The 15,127-nt window shown below is 39.0% G+C and overlaps 1 protein-coding gene across 1 annotated transcript; it reads left to right on the forward strand.

The window, feature by feature from the left end:
• The first annotated feature begins 10,674 nt into the window (after positions 1 to 10,674).
• LOC145130021 (amidophosphoribosyltransferase, chloroplastic-like) lies at positions 10,675 to 12,636 on the forward strand. The gene has a single exon (XM_079064875.1). The coding sequence runs from the start codon at positions 10,747 to 10,749 to the stop codon at positions 12,508 to 12,510; it is 1,764 nt and encodes a 587-aa protein (XP_078921001.1). The 5' UTR covers positions 10,675 to 10,746; the 3' UTR covers positions 12,511 to 12,636.
• Positions 12,637 to 15,127: the final 2,491 nt, after the last annotated feature.

Consider the following 15,127-nt stretch of genomic DNA (forward strand, 5'->3'; position numbering starts at 1 on the left):
GCTTTTTCGTGGGGTCCGGAGCAGCAGACCTCGTTTGAGACTCTTCGCCAGAGGTTGCGCGAAGCCCCGGTGTTATCCCTTCCAGAGGGAATGGAGGATTTTGTGGTGTACTGCGACGCATCGATATCGGGGTTAGGTGCGGTGCTTATGCAGAAAGAGCATGTGATAGCGTATGCATCGAGGCAGTTGAAGCCTCATGAGACGAGGTATCCCACCCACGATATGGAGTTGGGGGCAGTGGTGTTCGCCCTCAAGATCTGGCGTCACTATCTGTATGGGGTTCGGTGTACCATATACACGGACCACAAGAGATTGAAGTATTTAATGGATCAGCCCAACCTAAATATGCGCCAGATGAGATGGTTGGATGTGGTAAAGGATTACGATTGTGAGATCCTGTACCACCCGGGCAAAGCTAATGTTGTAGCTGATGCTCTGAGCCGTAGGGCAGAGAGTGCCCCGATTCGAGACACTTGTATGCGATTGACGGTGATGACTCCGGTGTTGGACACCATTCGGGAGGCCCAGGCAGAGGCCGTGATACCAGAGAACCACAAGAGGGAGCGGGTGATCGGGCAGGTGTCTAAGTTTGTTACCGATAGCCGAGGGCTGATGACCTTTCAAGGTCGGATTTGGGTGTTGTATGCAGGCGGGGCACGTACCATTCTGATGGAGGAGGCACATAGATCGAGGTTCTCGATCCATCCCGGGGCCATTAAGATGTATTTGGATCTGAAGAGAGACTATTGGTGGCCCTGTATGAAGAGGGATGTTGCGTGGTTCGTTGAGAGGTGCTTGACATGTCGCCGGGTTAAGGCCGAGCACCAGCGTCCGCATGGCAAGTTGCAGCCACTTGAGGTTCCCCTGTGGAAGTGGGAACAAATTTCTATGGATTTTATCACCAAATTGCCGAGGACCGCGAGGGGCGTCGATGCAATTTGGGTGATCATTGACCGGCTGACGAAGAGCGCTCACTTCCTTGCCATCAGTGAGAGCTCTTCCTCAGAGAGGCTGGCCGAGTTGTATGTGAGAGAGGTGGTGTCGTGTCATGGAGTACCAATCTCGATTGTGTCAGATCGAGATGTACGTTTCACTTCCAGGTTCTGGAAGAAGTTCCAAGAGGAGTTGGGTACGAGGTTGCATTTCAGTACCGCCTACCACCCACAGACGGACGGACAGAGTGAGCGGACGATTCAGACGCTCGAGGACATGCTTCGAGCATGTGTGTTAGACTTCGGAGGAAGTTGGGACACGTACTTGTCGTTGGCTGAGTTTTCTTATAACAACAGCCACCATTCGAGTATTGGTATGCCTCCCTTCGAGTTGTTGTATGGGAGGAGATGTCGGACTCCCATTTGCTGGGGAGAGGTAGGGCAGCGCGTGATGGGTAGCACTGAGATAGTGCTTCAGACGACTGAGCAGATACAGCAGGCCAGGCATAGATTGTTGACAGCTCAGAGTCGCCAGAAGAGTTATGCGGATAGGCGACGATCCGAGCTTGAGTTTCAGGTGGGAGACTTCGTACTCCTGAAGGTGTCTCCTTGGAAGGGAGTGATCCGATTTAGGAAGAGGGGCAAGCTGGGGCCCCGGTACATTAGTCCGTTCAGGGTGACCGTGAGGGTGGGCAGGGTAGCGTATCGTTTGGAGCAACCTGCGGAGTTGAGCCAGATTCATGATACCTTCCACGTGTCTCAGTTGAGAAAGTGTATAGCCGACGAGTCGGCGGTGGTACCACTAGAGGATATTCAGGTGGATGCGAGTCTGAATTACGTTGAGAGGCCAGTCGTGATTGTGGATCGTAAGATCAAGGTTCTGAGGAACAAGGAGGTGCCCCTGGCTCAGGTCCAGTGGCAACATCGGAGAGGGTCCGAGCTGACTTGGGAGCCGGAGCTGGAGATGCGGGAGCGGCATCCAGAGTTATTTGCAGAGCGAGACTTCGAGGACGAAGTCTGATTCTAGTGGGGGAGAATTGTAACATCCGGATTCCCAGGTATTCTATGTTATTCATTATTTTGAGTTTGAGAGAAGGACTCGACGAGTCGACGCCTAGACTCGTCGAGTAGGATCGCGATTTGCTGACTGGATTAATGAATGGACTCGACGAGTCGGCAGGGTGACTCGACGAGTCCGTGCTGGTGGCAGAAACCCTAAATCTTTGGGCCTGTGCCCTATTTAAGGGTCCTTATAGCCCTCATTTGCGGCTACCAGTCCAGAGAGAGAAACCCTAGAGAGCTTGGGCGAGTTGTGTGTGAGAGCAAGCCATTTTAATCCTTTTTGGTGTTGTTTTGCAAAGAAGAAGGTGTTTCCAGCTAGAGGAGGTCAAGAGGATTGCTAATCCGTGGTTTTCAAGCTTGGATCTGCAGTATTGAGGTAGCAAATCGAACTCTCCTTCTGTTTTGGTTAAGATCTATGAATCTAGGGTTTTCTATACCCTTTTTATGGCTTGAATTGATAAGTTTATGGTCCCTTTATGTGTTAGACTTCAGATCTGGACCCATAGAGGTCCAGAGAGCATTATCCATCTTGCTTTATGAAGTGTTATGGAATGAATGAACTTAGGTTGCCATTTTTGAGGCTATTTCTTCAAAAGGAACCATATATGTGTTGCATGAGTGTAAAGGTTTCACCTTTACGTTATTAGTGGGTATGGAAAGGTCAGATCTATAGGTTAGAGAAACGGATCTGACCTCAGAAGGTCATTTGAGTGTTGCCATGGACGCTACTCGCCGAGTTCATAAGTGGACTCGACGAGTCGAGTCGGGGTTGTCCCGCGATTCGTGACAGGAGTAACCCGTCGAGTGAAGGGATGACTCGACGTGCCAAGTGAGGCTAGAAGGATTCAGAGGACCCGCATGGACTCGCCGAGTCGCCCATGTACACTCGACGAGTCGGGTCAAAGTTTGACCGTTGACTTCAGTTGACCTTAGGGTTTTGGTCAAGCTGATTGAGGAGAGTTCAGGGAGGGGTAGAATGGCCTTCTACCCAATCTTTAGAGATGAGACTATGAGAGGGTATTGACCAGGAATGTTATTCGGATGATAGGAGGAGGCTAGGTCGGGACGTCAAGCACGAGAGTTTATCCGACTTCGTACGAGGTGAGTCTTCTCACTATATTGTACCTAGGATGGTACCTATGTGTGACCGAAAGGTCTTATATGCTATGAGATATATGTGATGTATGTTGTTATATGATATGTATGTGTTATGTATGTTATGAATGAGAAGGACCGGAAGGTCATTATGATGTGGACCGGAAGGTCATGATGATATGGACCGGAAGGTCATTACGGGTAGGACCGGAAGGTCTACCAGGGTTGTGGGACGGAAGTCCTCTGAGACACAGTGACCGAAAGGTCTTATAGCCTTGAGTGGCGTATGTGCGTATGTGGTATTTTGGGGAACTCACTAAGCATTTATGCTTACAGTTGTTGTGTTATGTTTTTCAAGTACTAGCGAGGATCGCGGGAAGGCGCCGGCATGATCCGTACACACTCATGGAGTTTATGTCTTGATATTCTGGGATATGTTTTGTTATGATAACATTGGATACATTATGTTTTGATATTACCTTATGAATAAAAGTATGTTTTAAAAATGAAAAATTGTTTTGGAAATTTACGTTGTTACAGGACAATAAATGGATCAAGTAATGGTCTTGGGCTTCAAGGGAATAGGGTTTAGACCCTATTGGATGTTGATAATATTGGTTATGAGATCCAAGCCCTCGGTTTGTGTTTTGGAGTCAAAGGGTAAAATGGGAAAAAGTGATGTTTCAGACTTCTCTCATGAAATAAGGATTTTAGTTCGGTATCTTTTAAGTCAAAAGTAATTAGATAGGATTGTGAGTCTCCTCAATAAATTTTTGTGCATATAAAGAACGCAAAAAACAAAGTTGAAACGAAGAAGTTATAGTTGTTTGAAGTTGAATGGGAAAATGGGGACTTTTGATTACGCATGGCTTAATTTAAAGTTACACAGGGCGTAAATAGGGTTTAATGAATTACGCAAGGCGTAATCTGGGTAGATCAAACCCTAAATCTTTGGTTTTGAGCCCTATTTAAGGGCTCTAATTTATGGGAAACCCTCTCATTACTAGCCTCCATCACCTAATATCATTCCTTGAGAAACCCTAACCTCCTCTCACTTCTTTTTTAGCCTTGGCATCATTTATGAGCTTTTTTTTCTCCATTGGAAGGTTTAATCTTGAAGATCAAGGTGGTGGCAAAGTGTATAGAATAAAATTTGAAGTATAGATCCAACAACATTACATCATTCCTGGACCATTAAGAGTAAAAAGCTTCTATCTTGGGTTTCATAGATCTAGTCATTTTTCATATTTGCCACTTTTTGGTCATTTTAGTGCCATAACGTTTCGATCTTGAAAGTTTGTGACCTTGTTATGGATAAAGTTGGAAATTTTATCCATGCAAACATCATATTTATTCAGATTTGAAGGTTGGAGACTTGGACTTAATGGATTAAGTTAAGAAAGATGCATTTTGGGGGTCCCTTTGAGACTTAAAGTCTAGATCTCGGTGTTTGGACCTTCCTAATGGTTAAAGTTAGAAACTTTATCCATTAAGATCTTGGAAAGGATCAGATCTGAGGTTTGGAGCTTATGAAATCGAAAGAAAATGGATTAAGATCATTTGAGTTGTTTAGACCAGTTCCAACGACGTGGCCTTAGGCTAAGATGACGTGCCCACTGGGGAATTAGCGATTGTTTTGGCATTTTGTGCCCATAATGTGACCAAGGAAGGCCACGATATGGAGGGCTATTGTTGGCAATTCTGGCCTTAGCTTTGACTGTTGACTTTTTGACCAGTTTGACTTTTGGTCAAACTTGGGTATAATTGAGTATGTGACTAAGGATTGGTTTCGGTTTGGCCTTAAGAAGCTTGGGTTGGCGGTTTTGTTGTTGAGGTAGTTGTTGCGCTTCTGTTGAATAGTTCAGGTGAGTCTCTTCACTGTACTCATGGGTCGAAGGCACCAATACCGGTCCACTAGATTATGTTTGTAGGATGATAATTGTATTTATGACACTTGTTGATATGCCAGTATGTGCTTGTTGTCTTTGTGCCTCTTACTGATATGACTGTATGCTTAGATGTAGGGGTGGAATAGACTCGTACCGATTGAAAGATATCGAAGGAGTTGAAATAGACTCGAGGGTAAAATAGACCATTGCCGGTTGAAATAGACTCGGGGTGAAATAGACTCGTATTGGTTGAAAGATACCGAAGGCGTTGAAATAGACTCGGGGATCAAATAGATTCAGTTTAGCTACGAGTTGTTATGTATGGTATGTGGTATTTTGGAGAACTCGGTAAGCTTGTGTCTGCGGTTTTATGTTTATGATTTCAGGTAATTCTGTTTTCAAAGGGAAAGGTCCGGCTTGATCGCACTGCATCACTTGGAGATTTATTCCGCATTGAATGTTTATGAATTACTCTGCTGTTTTGAGAATATTTTGACTCTAATTGTCTTTTGGAACAATGAATGAATAGTTTTAACTTATTTAAAATGAAATTTTTACTCGGAAATTCGGGGACGTTACACAAAAAATATTGGAGTTTTATTTTTAATTGTGATGTTTTTTTGTAACATACAATGTTGAAGTTTTTTATTTATCTTAAAAACAATGTATATGTAATGTCGGAGTCTTTGCATCTTAAAAAACATTTTATGTGTCATGGTAGTTTTAATTTAAGAGGGCTAAAATTTGATGTTCAAAATAGTTTGTATGATTTGTATAAATAACGTCAAAGCATTTATGTTAAACGTATATTAATAAAAAGAAAACAAAACTAAAACAAAAAATAAAATAAAGTATCATATTTAAAAAAAAATAAAAAACTGAAATAAAAGAAAAAGGATATAAACGAATGTTTAAAATAAAAAATTAAGAAAAGCTGAAAAATATAAAAACAAAATAAAATAACACTAGTTTGATAAATATTTTTTAAACTTTATTAGATTGTTAAATATTTTTTCTAGGGGTTACAATTCTCGATACGACCCACAACAACAAAACACAAACCTAACACGAAAATAAATATGTTTGGGTTGAGAATTTTGACCTGCCAACCCGTTAACCCGTCAATCCGCCAACTCGTTTATTTTTTTCTTTCATTTTTATATTTTAAAGGGTATTATCATTTTAAAGCATGTTCCCGGGAAGGTTATTCAACATTTGGTGAATACATGGACACATTTTGTCTTGTATTTGCATACGTTGTTGTATAACCCCTTCTTAGTCACCCTGAAATGAGTTTGAGAATATTTGAACTCAAGACCTCTCTATGGGAAAATTCATCGTGTAATATATTAGATTTAAGTTATACGACTATGTCGATCATCCTATGTGTGTTGCATGCCCTAAATCATACCATAATCACTATTACACAAAATAATATATGAGTTTATGGGTCAACCCACCAACCTGAATATGACCCATGACTATGAATATGACACACGACGCCACAAACCCATATAACTAAACAATTTAGACGCGATGTGTCTAAGTTGATGTTGACACGAACAATTATATAGATCATATACGGGTTGATGCATTCTGAACCACCAACCCACAACCCAAACCTAACACTTTGTCATCCCTACTTTTTCAATAACATGATCAAAAATTCTAATAACAAGATACTTTAGCAAATGGTCAATTTGATCACTCACAAACACCATACACGCAACAATCTCACCACCGGTGAGTTTCATGCAACCTCAGTCACCAAAACTTGTAGGCCCCATTCAATGATATATCATCCAGTTGTGCAATAAAATCACCACCAGTGACTTTAGTCAAACATCGTTCATCTCAAAAAATAATTATAATTGCAAGAACCAAATTCTAATTACACAAATGAAGGACATTGACATTTTACTATTTATCTTAGGCTAGAGGGAATGGTGTCACACTTACCACAATCTACGTAGACGCCACATAGGATTTTCCACACTGCTTCAAATTTTTTTCATTTAGAGGGCGTGGGTTGTTATTTTTTCCATGTTAAAAGAATTGATAAAAAAATATAAAAAAATAAAGGTTTTGTGATTGGTTGGTGAAAAAGTCAAATGGGGGAGAGTGCTCGATAATAAGTTGTCGAATAGAGATGTCATTTTATTTATGTTACAGTCATGACGTGGTCTGCCAAATGCCAAATAGACAAATATTGGTTGCCTGAGACAACTCCACGTACTCATATAGTCATTAAAATGATTACTTTTTATTCAATTTTTGTTTTTTATTTTTAAATAAGGTTTCATGTGCAAAGTTTCAACTCTTAGTTTATACCCCTTAAATATACATGTTGTAATGTTGTAGATCATTTATTTTGATTTTTGATTTTTTTTATATTTTTTAGTTTATACTTTTATTATTTGGACAACTTAATTTAATTTACATTCTAACTTTTAATATATATATATATATATATATATATATATATATATATATATATATATATATATATATATATATATATAATATGTGAATATAGATAACATTATTATTCAAAAAAGAATTTGTTTCCAATTTATTGATATTTCTATTGAGGATATAGTTTTATAATTATGTAGTTTATTAAAAGTTACAATGAACTAGTATGAACTAGTTTACATATGAAACACAAATATTTACAAAGAAGATTAATGTATTATACAAAAGGTTCTAAATAATATGAGGCGTGACATGACGACAATGCCAAGCTTCAACGTTTAGGATACATAACGAACTATGACGTATTTTAAGGCGTGATATAATAATTTAATTTTTTATATAATTTATAATTTTATCTATGAGTATACATATTTTCTACCATTATCCAATTTTATGTAATGTATAATTATATATATATAATACATATGACTGACGACAATATTTTTTGGGCGTGACGGTTGATGCAAGCTTTGGAGCCATGACGCGTCTTGATAAAGTCATGATGTAACACCCGGTTTCTACTATGTAGTTTAACACTTAATTTTATTTAAGCTAAGTTTGATTTAGGGTTATGGTTGGATCGCGACGCGACTACTTAATGAACGTGGTGCGAGCCACGTCATTAAGTTGTAACATCTCGATGTTGAGGTATTTTCAATTTTAACCATATGTATGAATAAATATTGAATTTTAGTCCCTGAGTATAATAAAGAGTGCAAAATGGCCCATTGTGGCATTTTAGGGATTTTGGGCTAAGGGAAGTACGTTGGTCGTATGTTGTGTACGATGAGCGGACTTGGGCGGACCCTAGTACGTTGGGCGTACACCGCGTACGCAGGGTGTACGTGGAGAAAGTTCAAACATAAATTTTTATGGTTTGGTCCATATATAAGCATCGGTATAGCCTCATTTATCTTTCCCTCATCAGCCCCCATCTGAGAATTCGACCCTCTAGCAAACCCTAAGTGAGAAGAGTGTTTGAGCTCATTTGTGTGCCTTTTTGGTGTTCTTGAAGAAGGATAAGTTGGTGCAAGGACCTTGAAGCTTGGAAGCAACTTAGATATGGGATTCCCCACTTGCTAGCAACCTCCAGGAGGTAAAAAGTTCATAACTTGATCACTCTATCTTGTAGATCTAGTTATTTCTTCATTTAGGGCATTTTTGGTCCCAAATATGGTGATTCTTAAGCATGGCATGCTCTTAACCCAATAAGTCGTCCTTTCAGGCCTTATGAGGAGTCTTGAGTCATAAAAATGTGGTCTTGATGCTTAGTTTTACTCCATGCATGCTATAGAAGGTCTTAAGGCATTAAGATGTTGAGATTTTATGTATTAAGCACTTAATGAACATGCAAAGTCATAAAGTTGGAAAATTTATGACTCTTGATGGTATTTTAGCCTTGGATCTGACTTTGGACGTGGAACTTTGGAGTATTAAGCTCTTAATGGGGAAATGGTTGAACAAACGGGTACGCTGGGCGTACCAAGTGGTACGTTGCACGTACGCGGTCAGCACCCCGTAATTTGGTCAACCATCGAGTACGCCACACATACAGAAGAGTACGCCGAACGTACTCGGCTGGGTCAACTCGGCTGAGTTGGCTCGGCTGGGTTAACTCGGCTAGGAGTTTACTTGACTTTTGAATGTTGACCAAGTTTGACCAAGGGTATTTTGGGGAAAATACTATTAATGGGAAATGTTTGGATATTTAGGATTTGGATTGAGCTGATTGTCGGAGCTGGGAGTTATTCAGACTACATTCAGACTGTGAGGTGAGTTTTCCTCACTGTACTTACGGGTCAAAGGCACCAAGGCGACCCTTTTGGATTGATATCTTGGTTTTACCGTATGTTGCTATGTTGTAATGATCTGTTAGATATGTATCATGGTATATAGGATGTTGTTATGCTTTAGCGATTTGTTAGATCTGTATGACCACCTGTATATGCTAGTTATTGATTGTTATGGTATATGTTGATATGTGTTGGTGTACCGGGTTCAGGCGATCCTGCTTTGTGCTGAAGGCCAAGATACCCAAGGCGGCCCAGATAGACTGAAGACCTACGAGGCAGTCCAGTCAAGCCGAAGGCCCGAAGAGCAATCCATATAGGTTGAAGGCCCGGTGAGGCGGTCCATTCATGATGAAGGTTCTGTATGCATGTTGTTGTTTGTTATGTTTATGTGGTGGTACTTTGGGGAAACTCACTAAGCGTTGGCTTATAGTTTCAGTTTTGTTTCAGGTACTTCAGAGGACCGTGGCAAGGCGAAGGCGTGACCGTACACATCCTTGGTTTCATGTTGTTGATTTTGGGAGACTCTGATTTTAAATAATGTTTTGAAAACAATAGTTTTGGAAACACTTCTTTTTAGTAAATGAGTTGTTTTGAAAAGTTTAATTTTGTTATGATTTTTGAGAGGTTACATAAGTAGCGACTCAAAGCTTTGGGTCGCGACGCAAAGTCGTCATAACCCAAAACCCTATGTCTTGTACCTTGAGCCTTATTTAAGAAATATAATGCTTAGAGTTCGCTCTATTCTCAACCTCCTTTCTCATATGCAAACCAAGTTTGCTATGAACTAGCCATATATATATATATATATATATATATATATATATATATATATATATATATATATATATATATATATATATATAAGGTCTCTGATCATCGCCTGGTAATCCTCGACTAGGTGGACTAATGACATGATGGTGAGTACTAGGTAAAAGTATTAATTATTTTCTTTATTAAAAAAATGGCAATAATAAATTAGACAAATTCTTTAGCAACTATTTAGGTGGACTAATGACTAGGTCGGTTTGGCATGTTTCTTATTATGGTCAGTTTCTTGGGTTGGATGAGTCGGTTTTCGGGTAAAAATAGAAACCGAAACTGATTTTTCGGTTTTTAAAATTTTTAATCCCTAAACGTCGGTTATACTTCGGTTTCGGTTTTATCGGTTTCGGTTTCTATCGGTTTTTTGGTTCAAATTTGCTTGCTCCTAAATAAAATGATAAGAGATTAAATATAAATTAAAAACATCAAGGTATGTATTTTGAAGATTCTAAAATAAAATAAAGGTGGCAAACAAATAAATTAGTTTGATGGAACTTTGATTCTTGATTGTCATTCAAAAACAAATGTATGGCATTTAAGTTTTTTATAATATTATTTTATTGATTTTAATGTAATACACGAATTGATTCGTCTACATAGGAGAACCCAACATAAAAACACCAAAACCTCGCCATTCCACTTTGGATATTCATAGCCCTTCTCCGCTCTCCTAACACAATGGCAGCCGCCGTTGCCACCGCCACCACGACTGCCTCTGCCACCTCCGCCTCAATTTCCCACCGTTCCCCTCTCTGTAACTCCGTCGACAAACCATCTCCTCCCTTCTCTAAACCCATCTTTAAACCTCTACACAAAACATTGTCGTTCACTCTCACCCACAAAGCCCGTTCAACAACAGCTGCTAAAAACCCAATCTCCGACGTTATTTCATCATCGGAATCATACCCAGATGGAGAGGATTTAATATTTGACGAAGACGATAAACCTCGTGAAGAGTGCGGCGTTGTGGGTATCTACGGCGACCCAGAAGCCTCACGTCTCTGCTACTTAGCTCTTCACGCCCTCCAACACCGCGGCCAAGAAGGCGCCGGGATAGTCACCGCCACAGCCGAGGGCGTCCTCAAGTCCGTCACCGGCGTCGGCCTCGTCTCAGAAGTCTTCAACCAATCAAAACTCGACCAACTCCCTGGAGACAACGCAATAGGGCACGTCCGCTATTCCACCGCCGGTCAATCCATGCTCAAAAACGTCCAGCCCTTCGTCGCCGGTTACCGGTTCGGCCGCGTCGGCGTCGCACATAACGGAAATCTGGTAAATTATCAAACCCTAAGAGCTGAGTTAGAAGAAAACGGCTCAATTTTTGGTACTAGTTCAGATACCGAAGTTGTTCTGCATCTAATCGCCATATCTAAACAAAGACCCTTCTTTCTAAGAATCGTTGAAGCTTGTGAAAAGCTCAAAGGAGCTTATTCCATGGTCTTCATAACAGAAGACAAATTAGTCGCAGTTCGAGACCCATATGGATTCCGGCCATTAGTAATGGGAAAACGAAGCAATGGCGCCATAGTTTTCGCATCTGAAACCTGCGCTCTCGATCTAATCGAAGCTAAATACGAAAGAGAAGTTAACCCAGGTGAAGTCTTAATCGTCGACAAAGACGGCATCCAATCCCTCTGTTTAATGCCACACCCAGAACCCAAATCATGCATCTTCGAACACATCTACTTCTCTCTACCCAACTCCGTCGTGTTCGGGAAATCCGTCTATGAATCCCGCCGGCAATTCGGGGAAATCCTCGCCACAGAGTCGCCGGTCGACTGTGACGTGGTGATTGCAGTCCCAGATTCCGGCGTGGTGGCGGCGATAGGGTACGCAAACAAAGCCGGAGTTCCATTCCAACAAGGATTAATCCGGTCACATTACGTTGGTCGAACATTCATCGAACCCTCTCAAAGGATTCGTGATTTTGGGGTGAAATTGAAGCTTTCACCAGTAAGAGCGGTTTTGGAGGGAAAACGGGTGGTGGTGGTGGACGACTCCATTGTTAGGGGGACAACATCATCAAAAATAGTCCGATTATTAAAAGAAGCGGGTGCAAAAGAGGTTCATATGAGGATTGCAAGTCCTCCAATCATAGCATCTTGTTATTATGGTGTTGATACACCAAGTCCTGAAGAATTGATATCAAATCGAATGAAAGTTGAGGAGATTCGGGAGTTTATTGGGGCGGATTCTTTGGCGTTTCTTGAAATTGATAGTTTGAAGAAGATGTTGAAGGGCGATTCGGGAAATTTTTGTTATGCGTGTTTTTCAGGGGATTATCCGGTGGTTCCGAGTGGGCTTGTGAAACGGGTTGGGGATTTTGTGGATGATGGGTTGAATGGGAGTATTGGGTCGATTGATGGGGGGTGGCTTGAAGGATCGAATGAGAAGAAAGGGGAGGATTTGGATGTGAATTATGAAGAACAAGTTCCTGTTTAGTAGGAAAGATTTGTGATTTTTTTTGGTTTTATGTGTTGTTTTAATGATTTTGGGGAACTTTTTCAATTTTTGTCTTGAATGTGGTATTACGATCTATGATCTATGAATAATCTTATTTTACTAAAATGACTAACTTAGAGAAATGATGTTTAATACTTGTTGCTAATTGTTAATTTTCTACTTTGATGATGATGGATAGATGGTTCATTTCATGTCGTTTCTGCATTAGCAATGGGCAATGAAGGAAATGGATAAAGTTGGAGACAAGAGTTCCCGATTCTTCCGCCACCGCTCACTTTATCTTTCCCTCGCCGCTCCACCCTCTTCCTTTTTGTGTTTTCGACCTCTGGGCTTCCCATTAACCGTCGGCTATTTCTGGTACAGTGCAAAGGGAGTACAGCGATAGGCTTTAACGATTGTTTCACCGGTTTTAATATTGCAATACTAAATTAGTAGCAGAAAGTGACCAACTGAGATAGGAGATGATGATGATAATGCAAGAAGACGAAGGCATGAGATATTTGCTTTAAAAATTTGAGGTCTAGGTAATTAATAAGTAAGAGTAGTGATGTAATAATAGGGCAGAAGTACCCATTGTCCAACATGCACCTATCTATGCACATGTCTATGTTTCAAAAACATTTAATTAATGATAAATATCCGATATCGTTAATTATACTGTGTTTTATATATTTTATCTATATTTATTAAGTATTAAGCATACGACTATAACAAAAATATTTATTGAGTTATATTCAAGAACATATATTAAACTCTTATACATGTTTTTTTTCATTTTTAATATAGAAAGAAAAAACTTTATTTGCTTTTACTACTCTACCAAACATGTACCGGGTGTTTGAAGAATTGAGAAAAAAATGTTTTAAAACCCACAGTAGCAATTTATGGACCTGCAATGGAAGTACACTCATGAGGGCAAATTCGTAAAAAGTGTCATTTCCCACACTTTTGTATATAGATTAAGTAAAGAATAAATTATAATAAAAAATTATAGGTGATGATGGCATCTTGGAAGTATGATCTTGTGCATGACTACTTTGAGAAGATGAGGAAATATAGGAATGCTCCAAAAGCCCTTACTTATAAAGCTATTGATTATCCTTTCAAATGTATCATGAGATCACATATATTTGGTGTAATAAAATGGGAAAATGATTTAGAAAGGTAAGAAAGTTTCAAAAACGATCATCAAAGTTTTATCTATTTAAAAAACATCATCTAGCTATAGACTTTGTATAAAAAACACCAACTAAGTTTAGCTTTTGTTCAAATCTAACCGATTGGCAACCAACATCTTTTGATAAAAAAAAAAGGACCTGATCATTTTTATAAACGAAAATTCTAAGTGACATGACATTTGTTTTAGTCTTACATGGATTAATTGGAATAGAAAACGATTTGAACAACCTTATTTCTTAAAATCGTGAGGGAGTGAACATACAACCCTCTCTATTGGTGACATCCTTTCTTCCTCAGTCTTATGCATATGTTTGGAATGAGTATCATCCAGGTTTTATGCAATTTAAATTTTTTTATACGTCCAATATTTTATATATTGTTTTATGGTAAAAATCATATTCTGTTTTATGGTAAAAAAAATATTGAGTTCAACAGTTTTTATCCAAAATGCTACTACATACTTTTTTTTTAGTAAAAAAATAGTGATTATAACATTTTTTTTTTGTCAAAAATGCCCCTTCATGCTGTTTTTTTGGATAAAAAAATTATTTTAACAGTTTTGACCAAACTACCCTTACATATTGTTTTTTTGGTAAGAAAAATAGTTATTTTGACAGTTCTTGTCCAAATTGCCCCTTCATACTATTTTGGTTATTTTTTTTATAAAAAAAATAATGATTTATTGCTTTTTTGGTAAAACATAGTGATTTTAAGAGTTTTTGATGAAAATGCCCCTACATACTGTTTTTTTTTTTTTTTTTTGACAAATAAAATGATTTTAACAGTGTTTTGTCTAAAATGCTCCTATATACTGTTTTTTGGTAAAAAAAATTTAATGATTTAACAGTGTCTGACCAAACTGCACCTGAATACTTTATTTTGGTAAATGTTAGTGATTTTAAGAGTTTTTGACTAATGACCGTATATACTGTTTAACAGGTTTCACCCCATCTATTGTGATTCTGGTTAAAATTGAATGCCATTTTCACAAGTTTATTTCATTTAAAACCATTTAATGGAATCTGTCAAATTTGTTGCATACACTGCATTATTTGCTACTATAAATAGTCAACATAACTAAAAGTCTACAAATAGTAGACCAACAAAAAGAGATTTGAGCAGTATCAAAACAACAAGGCTAAACCAAACCAAAACAGGACGTGCACTTAAATGTGTGATCTTTTAATAATGAACACTCAACATTTATCTAAATGTGTTATCTTTTAACAATAAACACTCAAGATTTATACAACTTATGACAAAATTGCCCCTTCACTTAATTGTGGTAAGGTAAACATGAATAACACGAACGACCACCAGCCGTGTAACTTCTAACGTTTATAAAGAAACACCACCTTTCCGAAGCAAAACACATGTCCACAACAATTGTCACTTCATTTAAAGAGTCAACAACACG

The sequence above is a fragment of the Lactuca virosa genome, chromosome 8, assembly GCF_052849685.1.
Source record: "Lactuca virosa cultivar CGN04683 chromosome 8, Lactuca_virosa_CGN04683_v6, whole genome shotgun sequence".
Classification (NCBI taxonomy): domain Eukaryota; kingdom Viridiplantae; phylum Streptophyta; class Magnoliopsida; order Asterales; family Asteraceae; genus Lactuca; species Lactuca virosa.